At 37.2% G+C, this 19,594-nt stretch overlaps 1 protein-coding gene across 2 annotated transcripts in view; it reads right to left on the reverse strand.

The window, feature by feature from the left end:
- The window catches only part of TBCK (TBC1 domain containing kinase), a 91,379-nt gene that overhangs the window by 64,037 nt on the left and 7,748 nt on the right, over window positions 1-19,594 (reverse strand). For both annotated transcript variants that reach the window (XM_085058345.1, XM_085058346.1), the window contains exons 4-6: window positions 19,022-19,094; window positions 2,338-2,452; window positions 778-851 (exon numbers count right to left, since the gene is read on the reverse strand). In XM_085058345.1, the coding sequence (XP_084914471.1) occupies window positions 778-851; window positions 2,338-2,452; window positions 19,022-19,094 (262 nt within the window). The remainder of the gene's footprint in view (window positions 1-777; window positions 852-2,337; window positions 2,453-19,021; window positions 19,095-19,594) is intronic.

A 19,594-nucleotide genomic window follows, 5' to 3' on the forward strand; every position in this document is an offset into this window, starting at 1 on the left:
GGAAATAGCAGCTTTCAAAGTAGTATGTCTACATATCTCAGGGAAAACACACATTGAGTTTCAGAATTTGTATATTAAATAAGTGTATCCCAGCTCATATCTGGGAGTGGTGGCAGTACTCTTCTCCACCTGACAGTGTATTCCCACCAAATAACTTCGGAATTTGCAAAAAAAGTAAGAAAAAGTGTGAAGGACGTATACTACCTACTACTACATAATTTTAAAACAGTATTATCACTTTGGTTTTTTTTTCAAGAATTCACCATAATACTTAAAAAAGTCTGCAATCATGTTTTGAAAGGAAACATCAGTTACTTTTAGCCACGTCTTTAAGGAACAGCTCAGTATTTCATTTCAAGCAACATGACGCCTCAAAAAACAGAAAGTGGAAAAAAAACTTTGCAACAAAGCAGTGGTTTGTAACACAGTATCATCACTTAAAAAATAAATCCTAAATTTATAAAGAGCCAGAAAGCCAAATTGGTGGGCAACAGCGAAACACTGATTGCGCATCCTCCTAAATTTGAAATTAGGAATCTAAGTCCTAGGGAACTATTAGCATCTGAAGGCATATCTAGGGAACGAGGACTGACATCACAGAGTTGTGGTACCATGCTGGCATAGGGTCCATTCTCTTCCATTCATATCACCTAGTCAGATGACAACCTCTTCAGTGACATTATCAGAAGCTTCTGTATAAGCTGTTCTCTAAACATAAATATATTCCCTGAAAAAGTACATCTCTAATATATTTGTATTGTGTAGCTAAATCCTTACCCTATAGGAAAATCAACATCAACACCTTGAGCAGTCATATGGTAGAGTCCAAATTTAGCCAACTTCACATGTCCCTGAAAAGAGAAAAATAAGTTAACAATAACAGCAGAATCCAACACTGGAACAATCTGTGCTTAAGTTAAAAAATTTGAAAAAAAAAATTGCAAATTGCATTAGCTGTCAGAGGACAGAAACATATAAAAAGCACCCTCTTACATTTCTGTCTCATCTATTATGCAGAAGTTCACTGCAAGTTAAAGATGTGCTTCTTTCTAATGCTTTTACTTCTCAAGAGCATTAAATAAATCACTTTCCTTGGAACACATAAGAACTTTTAAAGTTACAGTATATTTTCAGGTAATCAAAAAGGCTTAAATACTCCACTAAATATTTTTCCTATCTGAAAACTGTTCAGAATCCTGTTTGACTCCTAGAACTACCTAAACATGACCACTATTCCCTCAATTCTTCCAATGACCCAGCCTTGCTTCTGTAGACCTCCCATCAGCTCATTACTATCTTGCTCTCCTTAGCTGCATCAACACATATTTCAAACAGTTTTTCTGGGTGCTTTATTTTTATTTGTGAAGACAGAAAACTAACAACAAAACAACAAAAAATTAGACACAGAAGTTAAACTGGGGCCTTATTTCTGCTGAATTTTGAATTACACTCAGCCAGCCTCCAGATGGTGCAACAGAAAAGGCTACATCAGAAAGCTTTCAAAGAGCAGGGGAGAGCTTAGAAGTTTCTTTTCTCATGGCCCCCTTCTGTTCTTTTATTGATATTAGGATTATCCTAAAATCCTAGAATACTTCTGCATGTTAGAGTGTTATTACGATTTTCATTTGTTTACAAGCATATAAAAATATATGTGTTCCTTATTTCCTTTGTCCTCTCCTTTCCCTTTGCCTTCCAAGGGGAGAATCTAGTTATTCTACCTAAACTGAGTAACAAAAAGATAGATAGAGGAGTTATGCAGACAGGTTAAACTCTTTAGCTGTTGGCTCTGGTGAAGAAACTGCTCTGAGAACAACAGTAGCTATTAATTTCTCTCAACTTATATGAGCAGAAATTGTATGCTACACTGCAACTCAACAGTCTGTGAGAACATAATTGACAGATACTTAAATCTGTATAATACAACATGAACAAAATATACCTTGATATCTTAGAAGTCAAGTATCATATCACCATGGAACACAGGAAATATTATTGACAGCCAATTAGCTATAAGAAGTATATTTCTATTCAAACAGCTAGGAAGGTCTTGTAACTAATTACAATGATGACAAGTAGACTTAGATTACCACTTTGAGAAGAAAAGGGAGAAAATGTGTGGTTTGGGAAAGAATAGACAAATAAAATCTGAAATACATTTGAAACTTAGGAAATGGGGGGAAACTGTAGTTTAAAAAAAAAAAAAAAACAACAAAACCAACTCCTTTCCAGACACAAATTTTTTTCCCCACCGGAAGGACTGTGACTGTCCAGTCTCCATCTATGACACAGCATGGACTTGCTAGCAGCAAACCTATAGATTAATTCCTGTAGCTGTACCTTTCGATCCAAAAGAATATTGCAAGGCGAGAGTGCTCGGTGGACCATTCCATGTTTATTCATATATTGTAAACCTTGCAAAACCTCATATGCTATACATAAGATCCTTGAAGAGCTGAAAAAAACCCAAACAAACAACATGTTATAGTGAATGTTTTCCTTTTCAACCTGTAAAAATATAGTGTTTCACAGCTATTCCAAACAAAAGTGAGACATTCACAATTCCAGAACAGTTGAAGGGATCAGCAGTGAATATGGTAGGATATGTTCAGTACTATACACACCTCCTCAAAATCCCGTAACTAGGTTTCTTAACCCTGAACTGATCCTGAGGAAGAGCAGAAAATGATGACGAAGTATAAAAATACTCTGCAATAGAAACTATGACTCAATACCTCACCTAATTAGGGAAATAAAAAATCTCAACCCGCACATATTTTTATCTGCTCTTAAGTCTGCTACTGACATTCATAAAAAAGTTCAGCTGAACAAAAGTTTTTGAAACTCAGATGCTAACTAGACCTTATTCAGAAGATAGCACAGAGGCCTGACTAGATCATGCCTATAGTCTCCAGTGATCTCAACATCTAAAATAAGAAAAAGAAAGGGCAGAAAACTACATTTTCAGCACATTTTGTTTTACAGCCTTGATAGTATTAACCTTTCTATCTTTGGAAAGAAAGAATGAAGCTTACCACCCAAAACATTTTGGCATAACTATGCATTTTGACAAAAGTTATCATTTTACTCTAAAGACTGACAGCCTTAAAGAGGAGTTTCTGTGAATAAGCAAACAGGAATTTGTACAGACCACCAGTAATAGGATTCCAAAGTGCACCCTAAATAAAAACAAAAGGCACAGATCTCACGTCACCCAGAAAGATTCCATTTAACTTTCCACTCTTCCTCATTCTGTCCACTCCCCCTCAGCCATTTCAGGTCTTTTTGGTAACTTTTCCTCTGCAGGCACTGGTTCACACAATGTCCAAAAAGCAAGCCTATCTACTTATAAAGACCTAACTTTATTCCAACTTTTTTTGTATTTCATTTTTAAAGAATAACATACATTAGCAATCTGGAGGATGTTCATCACCTTCTCTTGCTCATTAAAAACTTGTGCAACAGCAAAATGAGGAGAAGTATTACAGACTGATGACAATGAGAAGCCAACTATCAGACTAAACACCAAAACCGATTCCTTTATCAGACTTCATCAGCTGCTATTCATACCTGATGGAATGACAAAACTTTGTCACAAATTAAATAGCAAGATTTTGACAAAAGCCACACTTCCAACAAATTCTGAGACTAGTGTAACAGAGAAATACTGAAAAAAGCCATGTATGAGTGACCCTGCATGGACCTGTCCTCTAGATGCTAACCTTTTCCCTAGGAGAGCTCTGTACTAATCTACGATAGTTGTGAATATTTACTTCTAAGATAAATTTTAAGCACAAAGGGAATCTGTCCTAACATATGTCCATACTGCTGTATCTTAGGTCACAGTGTTTGAAAGTGATTCTCAAGGTCTTAGCAATTTGAGAAAAACATTTTGGCTAATAACCACAAAACCAAAACAAAGCCCACAACCATCTAGCTCTTCCCTCCCTAGCACCTCCCAAGTTAAATAGTACACCACAGCATCAGACACTATTAGCTGGGTACCTTTACTCCCAGTCATTCTTGGGCAGAGATATAAATGTGGTAAAAATATTACAAGTCTTCAGCTTTCTTGTATATTTTTTTGCCTGCAATGCAAATATTAATGATAACGGTGGCAAACAGAATCCCCTCATTTTTTGCACAGCTTTGCAAAACAAGACATGAAAAATAAATGATGGAATATTCATGTTTCCATGAATATTAAGGAAAAAATTGCATGTGAAAAATTAGCACATAATGAGGTACTGTTTCTCTCTGTAAAAAACAGAAGTAAATATGTCACATTTAAGAACGTAAAGTAACTAATAAAAGTGCAATTTGGTGGCCGTTTGCCGGAGGCGTGAAGTACACTGTGCTGGCGCCAGGGGGCCTCAGCCACCCACTTATTCTCCATACTCTCTTGCAATCCATTAAAAAAAACACCCCAGAACCTGGGGTAATAAGTGAAAATACTGCTTTGGGATTCTTTGCTCTTTAAGATGAACCCTTCACATCGTTACAATGATCAGAAACACGAGTGATAGCTTTTTCATTGTGCATTCAATGCTCAGTGCTCTCAAAGTCTTGATGGCACCCTGCTGGGCAGAAGTGTCGAGCCTTTCACTGGTCCGTCAGCATGCACACCAATCCCCAGGAGACAGTGAACTCTATAACAAGCTCTGCATAGTGATGCTGCACCTTGTTTAGTTCTTATTAGGGAAAATACACTGTGTGGTTAGAACCCATGAGATTTGCATTTAATTGCAAAAGGCCTGACAACTATACTTACTGCTGTTATCACGCCCAAGAGATTTCTCTCCTTTAAACTCCCCAAGACCAAGTTCAGCAGATGTTTCCAGCCTCACTGGAGATGGCTACCAAGGCTGTCCCCTTGCTTCAGTGGGTCTCAGCTCTCCCCCAGTTTCTACAGCCACTGGCAATACTGCAAGCATCACATCAGCCTTCTGCAAGTGCAGAAGGTACACCCATTCCAGCCTTCAGGTTAACTTAACCTTTAAAAAACCCACATAAATAGAAAAAGAAAACAGTTCTAAATGAGGACGACACTTATAAAAAGCCATTGTTGGTGGCAAGCTCTGAGCAGATTCAGAAACTATTCCCCCAATTAGCTGGAAACCTGTTTTTCAATAGCCTAGCTAGTGTTGAACTATGATAGATCTAGAGCAGTGGTTTAGCTATTGGGTCTCTTGAACTGCAGAGGTATCAGCACCCTCCTTTAACAGGAGGAGGAGAGAAAGAAATGACAGCACAAACACTGGAAACAACACAGGAGATAAGGTGGCCAGATGTAAGCAGCAGGTTTGACACCAATCACGCTGCACCATTGACATAAGGAGAGCCATGACAGTAGTGTGGCATGAAACAGCCTCTTCATCCCAGCAGCTGATGATCATGGTTGACTCCAAATTACAGTGATCACTCCGCTGCTTAAGGCAATACTCTAGGATGCAGCAAATAAAAGCATGGAAGTGTGAGATGCACTGGAGTTTCCTAGCTCTTCTAACAAGACTCATTTTGAGGTAATTTTCCTCTCCACCAGAAAAAGAAATTTCTTTGCAAAAGGAACACTTCACGGATGGGAGACAATGTGTGACCTTGCTACAACTACCAGCACATTCAAGGAGCTGGCTGCATTTTAATCCTCAGTCTGGATACCAAAAAATCTATTCAGCTATAGTCTCTGAAAAGGGGTTCTCTTCAAGTGAAAGGATTGCACACCGGTATAAAATCTAACTGGTTAAATTACTGATTCTCCTGGTTTTGTAAAGAAACATAGCCATGAAAAGAGGTCATTTTGTGTTCCTTCATTCTAGAATTCATGAATTAAAAGACTGTAAGGATTAAACTAAGTACCAAGTTTGGGGTTAAAACTTGAACACATAGAAAAGGAAGCACAAAGGAGAATTACATTCCTCCCTCATACTCATCCTGTAAGTAGGATGAGGCAAAAAAAAAATCTCTACAAGTTGATATGAGCAAGTTCAACCAGCAGTACAAACCCCAGCATGGTTAAGAGAGGCATGTGCATGGCATTTGCGGGTGGAGAGAGAAGGGAAGTTGACTTAAAAACCCACAAAAATGAAGATTGGTTTATTACCTCCAGAACTTGTCAGACCAAAAGCTATACCAGACAAATGACTAATTTCCACACTGTAATAGTACACAGGTGGCTGCATTGTGCCTTTGCAGAAAACATTAACTTTTCCATTTAGCAGCCAGCCTGATCTCCACTCTGTCAAATTCTTACTGTTAAGGACACAAAGCCACTTTCTGGAAGTTTACTTCAGGAATAATAAACCTAGCCTGTCAGGAAACAGATGTTTTAGCAGAGTTTCAATCTCTTGTGGTTCTGAAAACCCACTGATGAAATAATCTGATTGCTTAGGAGACTGCTGTCACCTTTTGGATTCAGATGGGTGGGGTGGGAAAGAAAAGCTTCTTAGTGTACCTACTACACTCCCTGATCTGACTGGGAACAGCTTCTGGGCTAGGGTGAAAGGGAAAGTACTAGAAGAAGTTGGCATACCCAGATCCTCACTTTTTTCAAAAGGATCAGATTTTAGCAGAGAAAGTGGGAAAGACTGATTTATCAAGAACCAAGTGTGGCTAGCGCAGGTCGTTCCCATGAGAATTCTTTTTGTGTTTTATAAATAAAGATAAGGTTTGGATGTTATTAAAAACAGTGTCCCAAGATCTGGACGGTGCAGACCTGGCCAGTCAGGCCTAGGGGGAGGTTTTTGACTGACCAATCTGGGTGACTTTTGAAAACTCTATATATATGATGAAATCAAAACAATAAGGGTCTTTTCCTTCTTGCCACTGAGAACTGAGTTCTTTACTCTGCTAGCTGCTCAACAGCAACAACCAAGCAAAGACAATAAACCCTGAAAATAACTAGGGGATTGGAGAGCTAAGAGTGTACATACTCACCAAGTAGTGACAGAGCCGTACCCGAGGAAAATAATCTAAGGAGAACTACCCAAACCACAGGTCAACATAAACACAAGATTAAACAAAAAAAAAAAAAAAAGGAAACATTTAGAAATCAAAAACTTTATAACAAAAACATGATATGCTGAATTCCTACTAAAAAATCCCCAAGAATATTACCTATATATTATTCAGTTTGAGTGGTTATTTATTACCTTATTATTTGTGATTAATGGGAATGATAATGCAGCTGCCTGTAGAAGCAGGAACTCGACTCCAAGATAGAATGCTTTAGGAACAAACAACTTGTTGCAACAAATTATTTCCATTTTAGATAAAATTACTGGTCTTCCAAACCCAAAAAATGGTCATACTAGCTCAGACCAAAAACTGTCGAGACCACTATCCTTTCTCAAAAAAAAAAAAAAAAAATAGGCAGATGCCTAGGAGAGAGGGAACACAGAGCAAGCACATATGAAATTTTCTTTGATATTTTCCTGGCTTTCAACTTCCTCTAATTCAAGCTTTCTTCTGGGTGAAACAAAAGTCTGCCTCCTAACCATCATGTCTGATAATATCACCTACTAGTTTCTGTGGCAATTCAAAGCCATCAAGAATTCTGTTGGTAAAATCTCCTTGCTATTTTATCCTTGCTTAACTCTGGAGCAGGAAAAGTAATTGTGGAAAAATGCGTTTGACAGCCAGCAGCATGGTAGTTGCTACATACACCACAGATTGCTGGAGAGAAAACAAAAACTACTTCATGCATGACATCTTGAATACTTAAGAACAAGAAGACTGCAGATCACACAGCTGGAAATCAGAGATGAGTGAGGTCAGGAGGCTTGATTTATTAAACTGTCTGATTAAAAAACTTCCAACATGAGAAAAGAAACAATGAAGAAAAAAATTTTCAGCATTCATGTCAGTATCATGGAAGTCACAGGTTCACACAAGTCTCTTTTCCTCCAGTTTAAAGGAAAATCAATGCCAATCTGCACACATATTCACTCCATCGTCTTTAGGAGAAGTGCATTCATGGCATTAACTGGAAATACGTCTTCTCCATCCTTTTTCGGTGCTGCAATAAAATAGTTTAATATAAAAGAGTAATTGGGTACCTCAAAAGATCTTCCTATCTTCTCACTGTGTCCAGTCCTACCCTCTCTCCTAGACTACATCATCTCCCTTTTTGATGACTGCGACCCAGGCAGAGGCAGCTATTGCAGTGTAGGTAATCAGAACACAGTGATGCACCTAGACAGCATGACAGGAGCAAAAATAACGGGCTGGAAGCAAAGTGAAGGCAGGAGCAAAATTTTAGGGAAAAGAAAAATATTTCTGGCTGTCACAAATAGATTTGTGGTATTTTTAACTGGTTACAGCCAGTTGTAAATTTCATTTCCTTTTATGCTTTCATATCAGTCAACACAGAGCTCCCAATCCAGTCTGTAGAAGGAAGAAAGCTGTACCTCAAAGTTAGGAGAGCACATTCAGTACTTAATGGGCTATTTTGAATAAGGATGTTTCATCAAGTGTAGTGAACAGAGGTCCTACTATAATCTGAAAACAACACAGGAATGGCATCAGAAAGCAAGCCTCATCATCTACTAAACTGTACAGAGCCCTGTAATTTTGTAGGTACGAGAAATGTATTAAGTCATGTTTCTGCAGCGCAGTGGCAATTTAAGGAAAAGAAATTGATAACAAAAACCAGAACCAGAATTATTTTGAGTTTTCTCAGGAAGGCAGAGCAAGACCAAACAGGATAAAATTATGCTGATGATACCATGTTTCTGAGTTTCTCTTTCTTCAGACTCACAGTTCATGGGTACATTCAAAGCAATGCATGCTTAAGCCCTTTATTAAATCTGTGCACCTTGTTCTAACATTGCAATATTGCTGTAAAAAATAAACTCTAGAGGAAGAGAACCTCAACAACCAGGAGTCCTAAGAAGCTTATGGCACTGATACACAGGAGCAAAAACATGCCTTCCTGTTCCAAAGCAGAGTGTCAGACAAGGTCTGCCCTGAGGAAGCACACCAGAGCAACACAAACCAGCAACGTCATCAATCACTACCCCTGAACTTGTGAAACTAATACGCATTTGGAATCCAGGAAGGAGATTCATCACAAAAAATTGTGTCTGTTCAAAGTGAAAGGGAACCAGGTTGTGAACAGATGTAATGTTTCTGAACTCATAAAAGTGACAATATTTCAATACAAGCAAAACTATAAAACAAAGAAAATGACATTTGCAGTTAGTTCCATTACTGCCAACAATGTGGATAGACTGGTTAAGAGTGGTGTGGCCAAGTGGTTATAGCAAAGGATAAAGTTTGGGTATAATCCCAGCTGAGACAATCACTATGCTGACCTCAAGAAAGCCATCTGACCTCCTTATTCCTCAATCAACCAGCTGGAAAACTGGATAAAAAGCAGAACTGGGTTGAAAACCAGATGTGCAGATAAATTGGGTCTTCCTGGGTAAATAAATTACAAAATACCCCATACAGAACATAAAGAGTTTGATGCAGGTGGGAATGGTTTATTTAGCACTTTATTATGTGTTTGATTAAAAAATGGCACTGGGGACCAAGACTGTAAACACTGCCAATTTACTTGGAAATGCATTCACATTATCAGAATGAAATGAACTGGAAGGGAATGCAACAAACAGAGAATAAGACACACACAAAAAAAGTTTTATAGACAGAGTCCTCAGAAGTCTCTAACTCTTGCACAAGGTTATTTCACACAGGATATCTTCAACAAGTTCATATTATTCACCTGAGAAAACTCAGAAAGTCCTTTCATTCCTTTTTTAAAGTTCTAAGCTGCAAGCATGACTTTAAAAGCAACAGATTGTGTTACACTTTTATGAAGGTCTCAACTTGTAATGTATGATAAAAGTCCATAAAACATAGATGAAGGCACAGACAAATAACAACTTCATATATAGAGCAGATTGAACACAACATTTTTTATCAGACAGGTGATTTTTCAGATCATTATCACTCTGAATGATTTAAGCCATAAACCAAAAATTTGGAAGATTGCACCTTGAATTCCTTTAAGACATCCAGCATTCATCCCAAAAAATGGGAGAGCAAATCAAGAAAATAGTTTGGAAAAGTAACAACACCTTACAAAGTGCTATTTTAATGAAACCTCTAGTGCCATCCTGTTTAATGCACAGAACAGGAAAGACAATCCACATTCCCAGTTTTTGATCTTCCCCCTTACTAACTTTAAAAAGTGGGGGTTTTTTTTATCTTAGCCTCAGCTGGCTCATATGTAAAACATATAGTGATACTTTACATTGGACCAAAAATTGGAATGAAATAAATTATTTCAATCACTAGATACAAAGGTTAGGTAAAGTAGCCCTCATTTAAAACCCAGTCAGAGACTCTGCATTCTTACCAATTCTATACACTCTAACCTAACAGAACTAGATGCACACGTGACAATAAAAGAATAAGATCTAATAGGGGGAAAAACAAGACAATGACCTCAAAATACACAATAAAGAAGTAGTTTCAACAGCATTATACATATCCTGCAAGTCACATGGCCAAAATTTCTTTGAATGAAACAACACATCTCACATTCTCCTCTCCTTCTCCAAAAGGAGTGAACTGAAAATGTTGGAGAAGAATTAAGATCAATCAAAAAAATCCAAAAATCTTTCTTTTGTTTTCTTTTGGACTCTGCTGAACAGATGCATGCACTTCTAAAAGGCCATACACTGTGACTGATACTCCAGCAACTCTCCCTGCTGCAACTGAGGGCAAGGTATTGATCAAATATTTTAACATAATAGGTGTTCTTTCTCCCAGTTGAGGTTATAATGGACAACTGCACATTATATTTTATTTTTAAAGGAAGACTTATATCCTTGGCATGAGAACAGAGTTTTACTTAACATTAGCCATACTGACTTTCTCCTCCACACTGCAAGAGAAGTGATGGGTCCCTAACCCCATTATACAAGGAGATAGATTCCCTCATTCTTACTGTGGTGCCCTTGGTGGATCAGAAAAACCTGATCAATGAAAAAAATTAGAAGAAAAGCTGAAAATGAAGTGTAATTACTGATGCAATTAATGTTGTTGCAGCTGTGTGGCAGTATAAACTGAACTGACAGCACTAGAAATCATGACTAGTTAGTAACAAATAATGCTGTCTTTGCAGTCAGACAGGATTGACTATTTTTTTATTACTTTCTGCAGGCATTTCTATGACAGGATTAAGCATTTGTAACAAGTCGCTTTTGTAATTAAACCCCTTCTCCTCCATTTTATAGATTTGCAACAGAACTTTTAAAGCTAGGAACAAATCTTGCAACACTGCACAGACCTTCTCCTAAAGCCAGGTATTCTATGCAAATTAGTTGATGTTGCAACACTGTTATATGAACAAATAACTTGGCCATAACATATTTTAAAAAATAAAATCTAAATATCTAAGGTGAAAAGCCTGTTTAGGTGTGTTTTAGCGCTTATCTCAAAAAATCTGGATCTTTGTATCAACGGTACAGACACTGATAAAAAGTGAAACAGAATAGAAAGTTTCAAGGAAAGAACAGCCTGCAAATTCAAGTGATCAAAGGGAATTTACAACTAGGCCAATAAGATGTGGTGCTGTTAGGTATTTCATAGCAACAACTACAATTAATCTAGCAAAAGCCGATAGAAAGGGCATCACTTTGATCTATAAACCAGTATATGTCATCATAACAGGCAGAAAATACCTATCTAGAGAGGTAACCATAAACTTACATGTAGACAAAGCACATGCCTGTGACTATAAATTAGAAATTGATCAATCAGCATACAATTAAGACTAAATTTTCTTGGAAGTGACATGAGAAATGTGATCACAAAAGGGAAATAGAGAGGGCTATAGTTGCATGTAGGAGAAATTTACACCCCAAAAGTTGCCAAACAAAAGGGCAAGAGAAGCAGAACCAACTGTAAATATACAGGACATACTCCCAAACATGTAGGAAGAATGACTGGCAAAACACAAAACAAGCAATACTGGAAGTACAGGAAACCACACTTTGCAGGGGCTGGATAGTGCTGATTACATAAAAATATCAGGCATTAGATAATAGTAGAATGACCAGCTCATGCTCCACTTAAAGAGCTCTGAAGCTTTACCACCTTGACTTCTAAGAACCACCAAGGCCATGGCTGCCACTGCTGACTGTACAGCACCAGCTCCGTGGTATTGGAGACTCATGGCTGATTTATAGTAAGTATCATTTTTGTGTACACAGTCATGAGTAACAACATGCATGAGCTAACCTTTAGCAAGGTGTGTTCTGCTAATGAATGAAATCAACATTTTAAACCTCAAAACTAGCCTGACCTGCCAGCCTTCTAAACACACCCAATCACAACAATGTCCAATGCCCTGGTACCTGTCTAGTTATAAACCCAGGAAGAGAATATCCATATGCACAGAAGAAACAAATCTCAAACTACAACAACGTTAGAGGTGTTTGTAAGCATTATCAATGCATCTAAATAAACCAGTTGTCTAATCCCTAATTAGTGATCAATGCTTCCTTGAAGACATTGCTCAGTAGTCCAAAAGCGAGAACTTGCACTTTAAAAAATTAAAATCCTTTTCTAGAAGGATGCACTATGAAGAAAGTCTAATAAGTGTTCTTTCTTCCTTTCTTTTTTTCTTTCTAGGAGGAGGATGAAGTGTCAAACAATGTATTTTTTTAGAATAACCATATACTAACCACATCTTGTTCTCACAGTCTACAGCAATTTTTATGCTAAACACAACTATCATAAATCAACATTAAGATTAATAGTGTGCTTTAAATCCCCTAAGATTTGCACAGTACAAATTTGACATTTGGTTTTTCAGCCATTAGCTCATTAGTAGTAATTTGCTCATTAATGCGGAATGGAATTTTAACATGATCCTTACACAATTCCTTGCAGAAATGCAGGATGAAGCCACCCTCCCATTGAGGATGGTGTTTTGTCTGTTTAAGAGAAACTCAACATCCTCTTTCACTAGAAACTGTAGACTCAAAACTCTCCAGTACTTTTGTTCTCAATTAACTCAGCATAACTCATCTTCAGCTCAAGATCTTTAGCACTGCTTTTAGCACGGAAATCTGTATGAAGTGTCTACAAGGAACTACAGAAAAAGCATAGTTGAACAAAAGGTTGAAATAATCATACACTTTTTCCCCATACACAGACTTTATATTGTCATGGCCTAAACCCAGCTGGAAATTAAGCACCATGCAGCCACTTGCTCAACCTCCCTCTCTGCCCCTCACCTCAGCGGATTGGGAAGGAGAATCAAAGTAAAACTTGTAGGTTAAGATAAGATTAGTGTCATTGAAAATAAAGTAAAATAGAATAGTAATGGTAAATGACAATATTAATGGTACTAAAAAGGGAAAAACTAGTGATGCACAGTGCAATTGCTCACCACGCACTGACTGATGCCAGACCCCCTTTTCCAGACCCAGGCTAGCTGCCCTTCCAGGTAACTCCCCCCCAGCTGATATGCTGGGTGTGATGTGGTGTGGAATAGCCCACGGGGCAGTTTGGTTCACCTGTCCCAGCTCTGCTCCCTCCCTCTCCTCCCTCCCTCCAGTTTTTTTGTGTACCCCCTCACTGGCAGAGAATGAGCCTAGGAAAAATGTCCTTGACTCAAGATAAACCTGACTCGAAAAAAACCAAAGCATCAGTGTGTTACCAACACCATTCTCATTCCGAATCCAAAAGATGGCACTGTAACAGCTACTGAAAGGAAATTAACTCTACCCTAGCTGAAACCAGGACAATCATATACAGCTATCATATCTACATTTAAATAGCAAGAGGCAGAGACTATCATAATCTCAAAGAGTAGGATTCTTCTCTTTTCTTCTTTTTCCTAGAAGAGAAGAAGATAAGAAACAACTATGCACTCACTGTTACATTTCACATGTAAGGAAGAAACACATATGTGCTCTGAAATGTCTCTGTGCTGCCATCAGACAGTGCAGCCAACTATACAAGCAAAGAATTTGGTTTCATACCTAAAAAGATCACACAAATATCAAGATATCAAGAGCAACAATGTCCACCTCAAACACCTTACGCAAGCTGCACTCTTCTTCCATTCCAAACAATTGTTTTCTTGTGAGAGGAAAGGCAATCACAGGAGACAATCTATGCTAGAAGAAATGCTACAGGAAGATTTTCATTCAGACTAAATATTACTTACAGAAATAAACCAGTACTTTCATATGAAGAAAAGCACAATTGGACAACATATAAACAAGTCCAGACAAACAGATAATTTTTCATCATGGCTTTGCAAGTAAAGCATTAACAAGAAAAAAAAGTCTACGGACACTAAATGCCCAAACTACAAAACCTCACACACGCTTAGGGAAAAAATAACTTTGTTTATTAATGCTAATTCACTTTACTATTACATAATTTATCCTTGCCAAATTCAGCCTCATTATGATATATGGATTTCTCATGTGAAATTCCAACACAGACTTGATTTAAAGCAGAATACACTCAGCCCATGAAGCTCTGCTCATATGCAACTCTTCAAGTCAAATCATGTAAAACCTTCAGCCTTTTGATGACTTGCACCTGTTTTAAAAGTATTTTTGAAGAATGCCTGGCTACTCAGAAATTGTTTTCCCCTCATCTAATAAGTTCTGTACCACAGTTTCACTTCAAGTTTGCCAAGAGCTCACTAACAGCAATGATGGCACGAAGAACTCTAGTCCAATCAACAGACAACTGTTTAACATAGCCAAATAAAATGTACTCATCCGAATCCGTCAGATCATGTTTTCTCCAAACTAGTAAACAGCTGCAGACCAAGTCTGCTTCCCATCAAATGTTCCATGTATAACAAACTATACCTTGTATCTCTGATGGTTCACTAGTAATTTTTCAATACCATGACTTTCAAAACATATGACAACTATATTTTATTGAAGAAAGGAATAGACTTAGACTGTCCAAGCCACAAGTTGAAGACCAATCCAGAAACTGTACTGTAGGTGCCAAAAGTCTGCTGAATGTCAGTATTTGCTGGCATTTTTATTGTTTTGAATACAAGTGCAGACCAACTTCTTCAAAGAAGAAATACACTTGAAGCATGACAGAAAAGGAAATGCTCACAACTCCTTTTATAACAGCACAGGAGCAGAGAAAATAACTCCTTTAACACTGTCTGGAAAAGGTATCTCAAAGGAGTAGTTGGAAATGTGTTTAAAAGATGGAGAACCTTAAAGATAAATGTACATCCTACATTCTGGTCTTTGGTATCAACAGTACTAAAATAACTAGCAACTGGGAAAAGCTAAAATTTTGATTACCACTACCTTTAGTGAGACAGTTAAAGTATAAAACATCTACCCACTATAATTTTTTGTGACTTATTTCAATTCGTTCACAAGGAAAAAAATCCTTGTATGTGAAAGAAGACGGAGGAAGCCAGCTAGACTGAGACACATTTTAAAATCTCTGAACAGCAATAAACCATTATGAGCTTAAATCAGGTATTTACTATTTTTGTGTGACTGTACATAAATTCTCAGCCCTTTAAAAATTTAACAGACTCCTGAACATATTTCAGAGAGCTGATTTTGCCCTAGTGTGGCTGTTATTAACTGAAATTAAGTGCATCCTTTCATTGAGTGCAACAACAAACAAGGACACTAAATCAGGAATAAACAAACAGGAAACAATGACCCAGACTACAATTTCTCTCAGAGAGGACAATGGGGACTAGTCTGGTGAAAAATGGGATACCAATGCCTAAAATTCTTATCCTATATCAATGCCTAAAATCCTTATCCTACCCTTATCATACCCTCTTACCCACAGTTGCAGTCTGAATTTCCTGTGGCACACAACTCTGAAAGAGCTCCCCTGTCGTTACTGGGGTGCCCCATGGAAGCACAGTAAAGAAAATTGGGATTAATGTCACTTCTAGAAGCATTAATTTGAACTGCAATGTCCACATGGCTATCCTCTGAAACAAAAAACACTGAAGAGCTGTATTAAATTCCTTTTCTGTACCTGGTTACCTATCGTAAGAATTGTGAAGAACTGAAACTCATTTCCTCCCTTTGAGAGTTCTTGAAATTTACCTGATAAGAGTTCTAATAGCAGCAGGTACTTATTCCAGGGTCCCAAATACGCAACACTCAAAGCAAAAAATAATATGGCCATAAATTACCAAACACTTACTTGTATTAATCCTTGAAAATGAAGTTGAGCATGTTAACTTTGAGGACAATGACAAACTATCTCTGCAATTCCTGGGGACTGCTGACACAGTATTGTTAGGTAATGAATGAATTTATTCATTCTTGAATATATCAAAAGTCCAATTTCTAGAAAATGTTTGTTGGTATGCTCAGTGAAATGACTTTCTCCACTGTGATAGAGCAGATAAAGTAAACAGTTCAAGATCCAATTTCCAGTGTTTTGCCCCTATGTGCAACTGACTTACTAGAATTAGAAAACCTGGGAAAAGCATGAAGTTAATTGGAGAAAGAGCTTTGCTACATTTCATTTTTAAAAATATAATTCATATATTAAGGAATGCATGCTACACCTGATGCATTACTTCAGCAAAGATTAACTGCAAATAACTACCAAACAGCTGTATGGCCTGTTTTCCAAAATGTATAGAAAGATAGACAGTCTATAATGTAATGTCTTGAATTTCAGCTCTAATATAATAGAAGATTTCCTGCTGATTTTTGATCAGCTTGTGGTACAGGTGCAAAGGACTTAGGTTACTGGCAAGCATAGGGAAAATTAATCTAGAAACCAGGAGAGCAGTTTCTCACATTCCACAAACAGTTTATAAAATTAATTGCAATAGCACATGCATCAACTCCGGATGTGTAGCCAGCTATGCTATCACTGACCAATGCAATCAGAATTCATAAAAGAGCCAAACACTTCCTCCAAAGGTAACTGATATAGACAGATCACATAACCAGTAACTGGGAATTGCTCCATCCAACTTATTTCTGAAAGTTTCTGGGTCTCACATAGGAATTAAAAAATTCTGCTTTCATGGAAGAAGAGAAGGAAAATGTCAGTCTTGCAAGAAACTCCATCTAAGGTGAACATAACTTATCCTTTAGCTACTACTGCAAAAGCTGTAATTTACAGAGTAGATGAATCACTAATGTCTCTTAAAACTATGGCTATACATTCATGCTATATTTTAGCCTTATACCTCAGGTGTTAGTTATAACTTCCAGAAGAAATCCCAATTGGCTCATCAAAAGAAAGGTCAGATAGTAGAATAATTTATTACAGCAAAAATTCTCTGAAGACAAGAGGAAAAAAATAAAGCCAGGCTTTGTGCAACTACTCTCAACGGCACCACAGCCCAAAGAGCTGAGAAAACGTCACAAACTAAGTAACTTCTTTCAGCACGTGAAAAATGAAAGTTGCATACCATAGCAAGCTATCTAAAAAGACCTAAAAAATGTTTCTGGGTGCCACAAAGGACACGCTAGTATAGAAAGGCATAATGGATGTGCATATAGACCACATCTGTTATCTGAGGATGTTCTGTCAGAGAATCTATGTAAGTATACTGCATCCAGCAATTCAAAGCAAATTAAAATAGCTACATGCAAGCTTTTTCCAAAACAATTTAGAGGGAAGCAGGCAGGCCGGGCTGCTTCTCATCTGACACCAAGACACACATGTTCAAAGAACAGTGTGAGAACTGAATTAAAAATGAATGGAAAGAGCTTTCGATGCTAAACTTTTTCTGGAACTTTGCACAATAGGAACCTGATGCAAAACTGTGTAAAGAACTATAATATATATTACACACGAAAAACCCTTTACAGCTAACAGTTTCTCTTCCTTAAGAGAAAATGGAAGCCATATTTCCCTAACATTCCTCAAGCTACAGCCCTCTGCAACACACACTGTCAAACAAGTTCAAGTTCACAAAATGCTAACACAAACACAGGGCATTTTACACTTAGATATATCTCTGTCAGACATTGTTAACATTGTTAACATTCTGTTTAGGGGCTGCAAGGCTGAAAAGGCTACAGATCTAGCATTACTCCGTCTATACATATCTAACTTGGGATGAACCACAGAAGCATAGTACCTTATCAAGCACATCCCACCTGAAATGCCTCAGGTTAACCGGAAAGACACAAAACATCATTCATTAATTACTGAGTAATTATCATCTCTATGTTAGCATAAACATCTAGAGAGATGAAAACTAATGCTTGATATAAACTTCAGAAACTAGAATGAGGAGACTGGATTTTTCTAAATGTGTTGTATATTTATGTATTTTCTGTACTCTTAAATAGCCAGTTAACATGCAATACCCTGCTATCCCAAATGAAATAAAGTTACTCTCCTGATTTTCACATTTTCTGTGTTACATATTATCTAGAACAAGACACCACATCTTTGTTTCAAAGGTAATAGTAATAGATTTTAAAATGACAGTTAACACTTTTTGCAATAAGCAAAAATTTAACATCCTACAATTTAAGCAAATAGTCCTGACAGGCAGCCTTTGGATTCAGTTTTGACCAAAGCCACTGAAGTGACTTTATAAACCCAAATTCAAATCACTTATTAGCACCCTAGCATATTATCTGACATCTTGTCCACTTTCTAGATGATAAATTAATAGACTTCTACAAATAAAAAATGCACACCAAGTTCTACCCATTCTACTGAAAGTTGTATTTCATCGCCTAGCGGAATTAATCTTCACATTAATTCTTAGAAAGTTTCTTATCCTGTCATAGATTTTATTTTTAAAAGAAAAACCCAAAACGACAGTATTTTATGAGTTACAAAATATTTCAATTGTGAGCAAGCTCCCCATAATAAAATTTCACAGAAATGAAAACCCCCTCTTTGGGCACATATTTTATCTGATAAAAAATGTCTTTGGGTTAAACTTTAACAGAGTAAAACTTATATAAACCAGTAAAACTAAAAAATAGTCCAGGATTTTGCCACAGATGATATGTGAAATAATGATGAGTGGATTTGAATTAGCTTGACACCTCACCTGACAGGCTTTCTTTCTCGTAGCAGATCTTCCAAACTCTTTTCACAGTGTTCAGCTGCCACAACCAGTCTCTCTAATTGGAAATTAAAAAAAAAAAAATTAAAATTTTAATTGGAAATTAAAAAAAAAAAAATTAAAAAAAAAATCCAAGTGAAACTCTGAGAGTACAGACGTCTCACTCTCCCTGTTTGGCAGAAGTTAAAGTATTTTGACATGCATTGTACAGAAAACTATACATAATTAAATGTTACAAGATGTACAGCTTACAGATAACACCACTATTCTTTGTTTATGAGATACAGCAAATTATTTTTCCAGTTTCCTCATGCAAAGCACTACCAATCCAGCCACCCATGCATCCAGTAATCTCCTAACAAATATTGAAGCCCTCAGCCAATGTCAGTCAGATTTGACTGAAGAAGAGTGGTCTCAAAGATAAGCATGATTAAATTTGGAGAAATATGTGGCTGGGTTGATGAAACAGACTCAAAGTAACCCCAGCTTTGAGAAAAGGGGTTCAGGATGAGCACAGGAAATTCAGTCCTGATGGGCTAAGGAGCACATTACCAGCTC

Source organism: Lichenostomus cassidix, chromosome 4 (genome assembly GCF_008360975.1).
Source record: "Lichenostomus cassidix isolate B80296 chromosome 4, HeHo_3.0, whole genome shotgun sequence".
NCBI lineage: Eukaryota > Metazoa > Chordata > Aves > Passeriformes > Meliphagidae > Lichenostomus > Lichenostomus cassidix.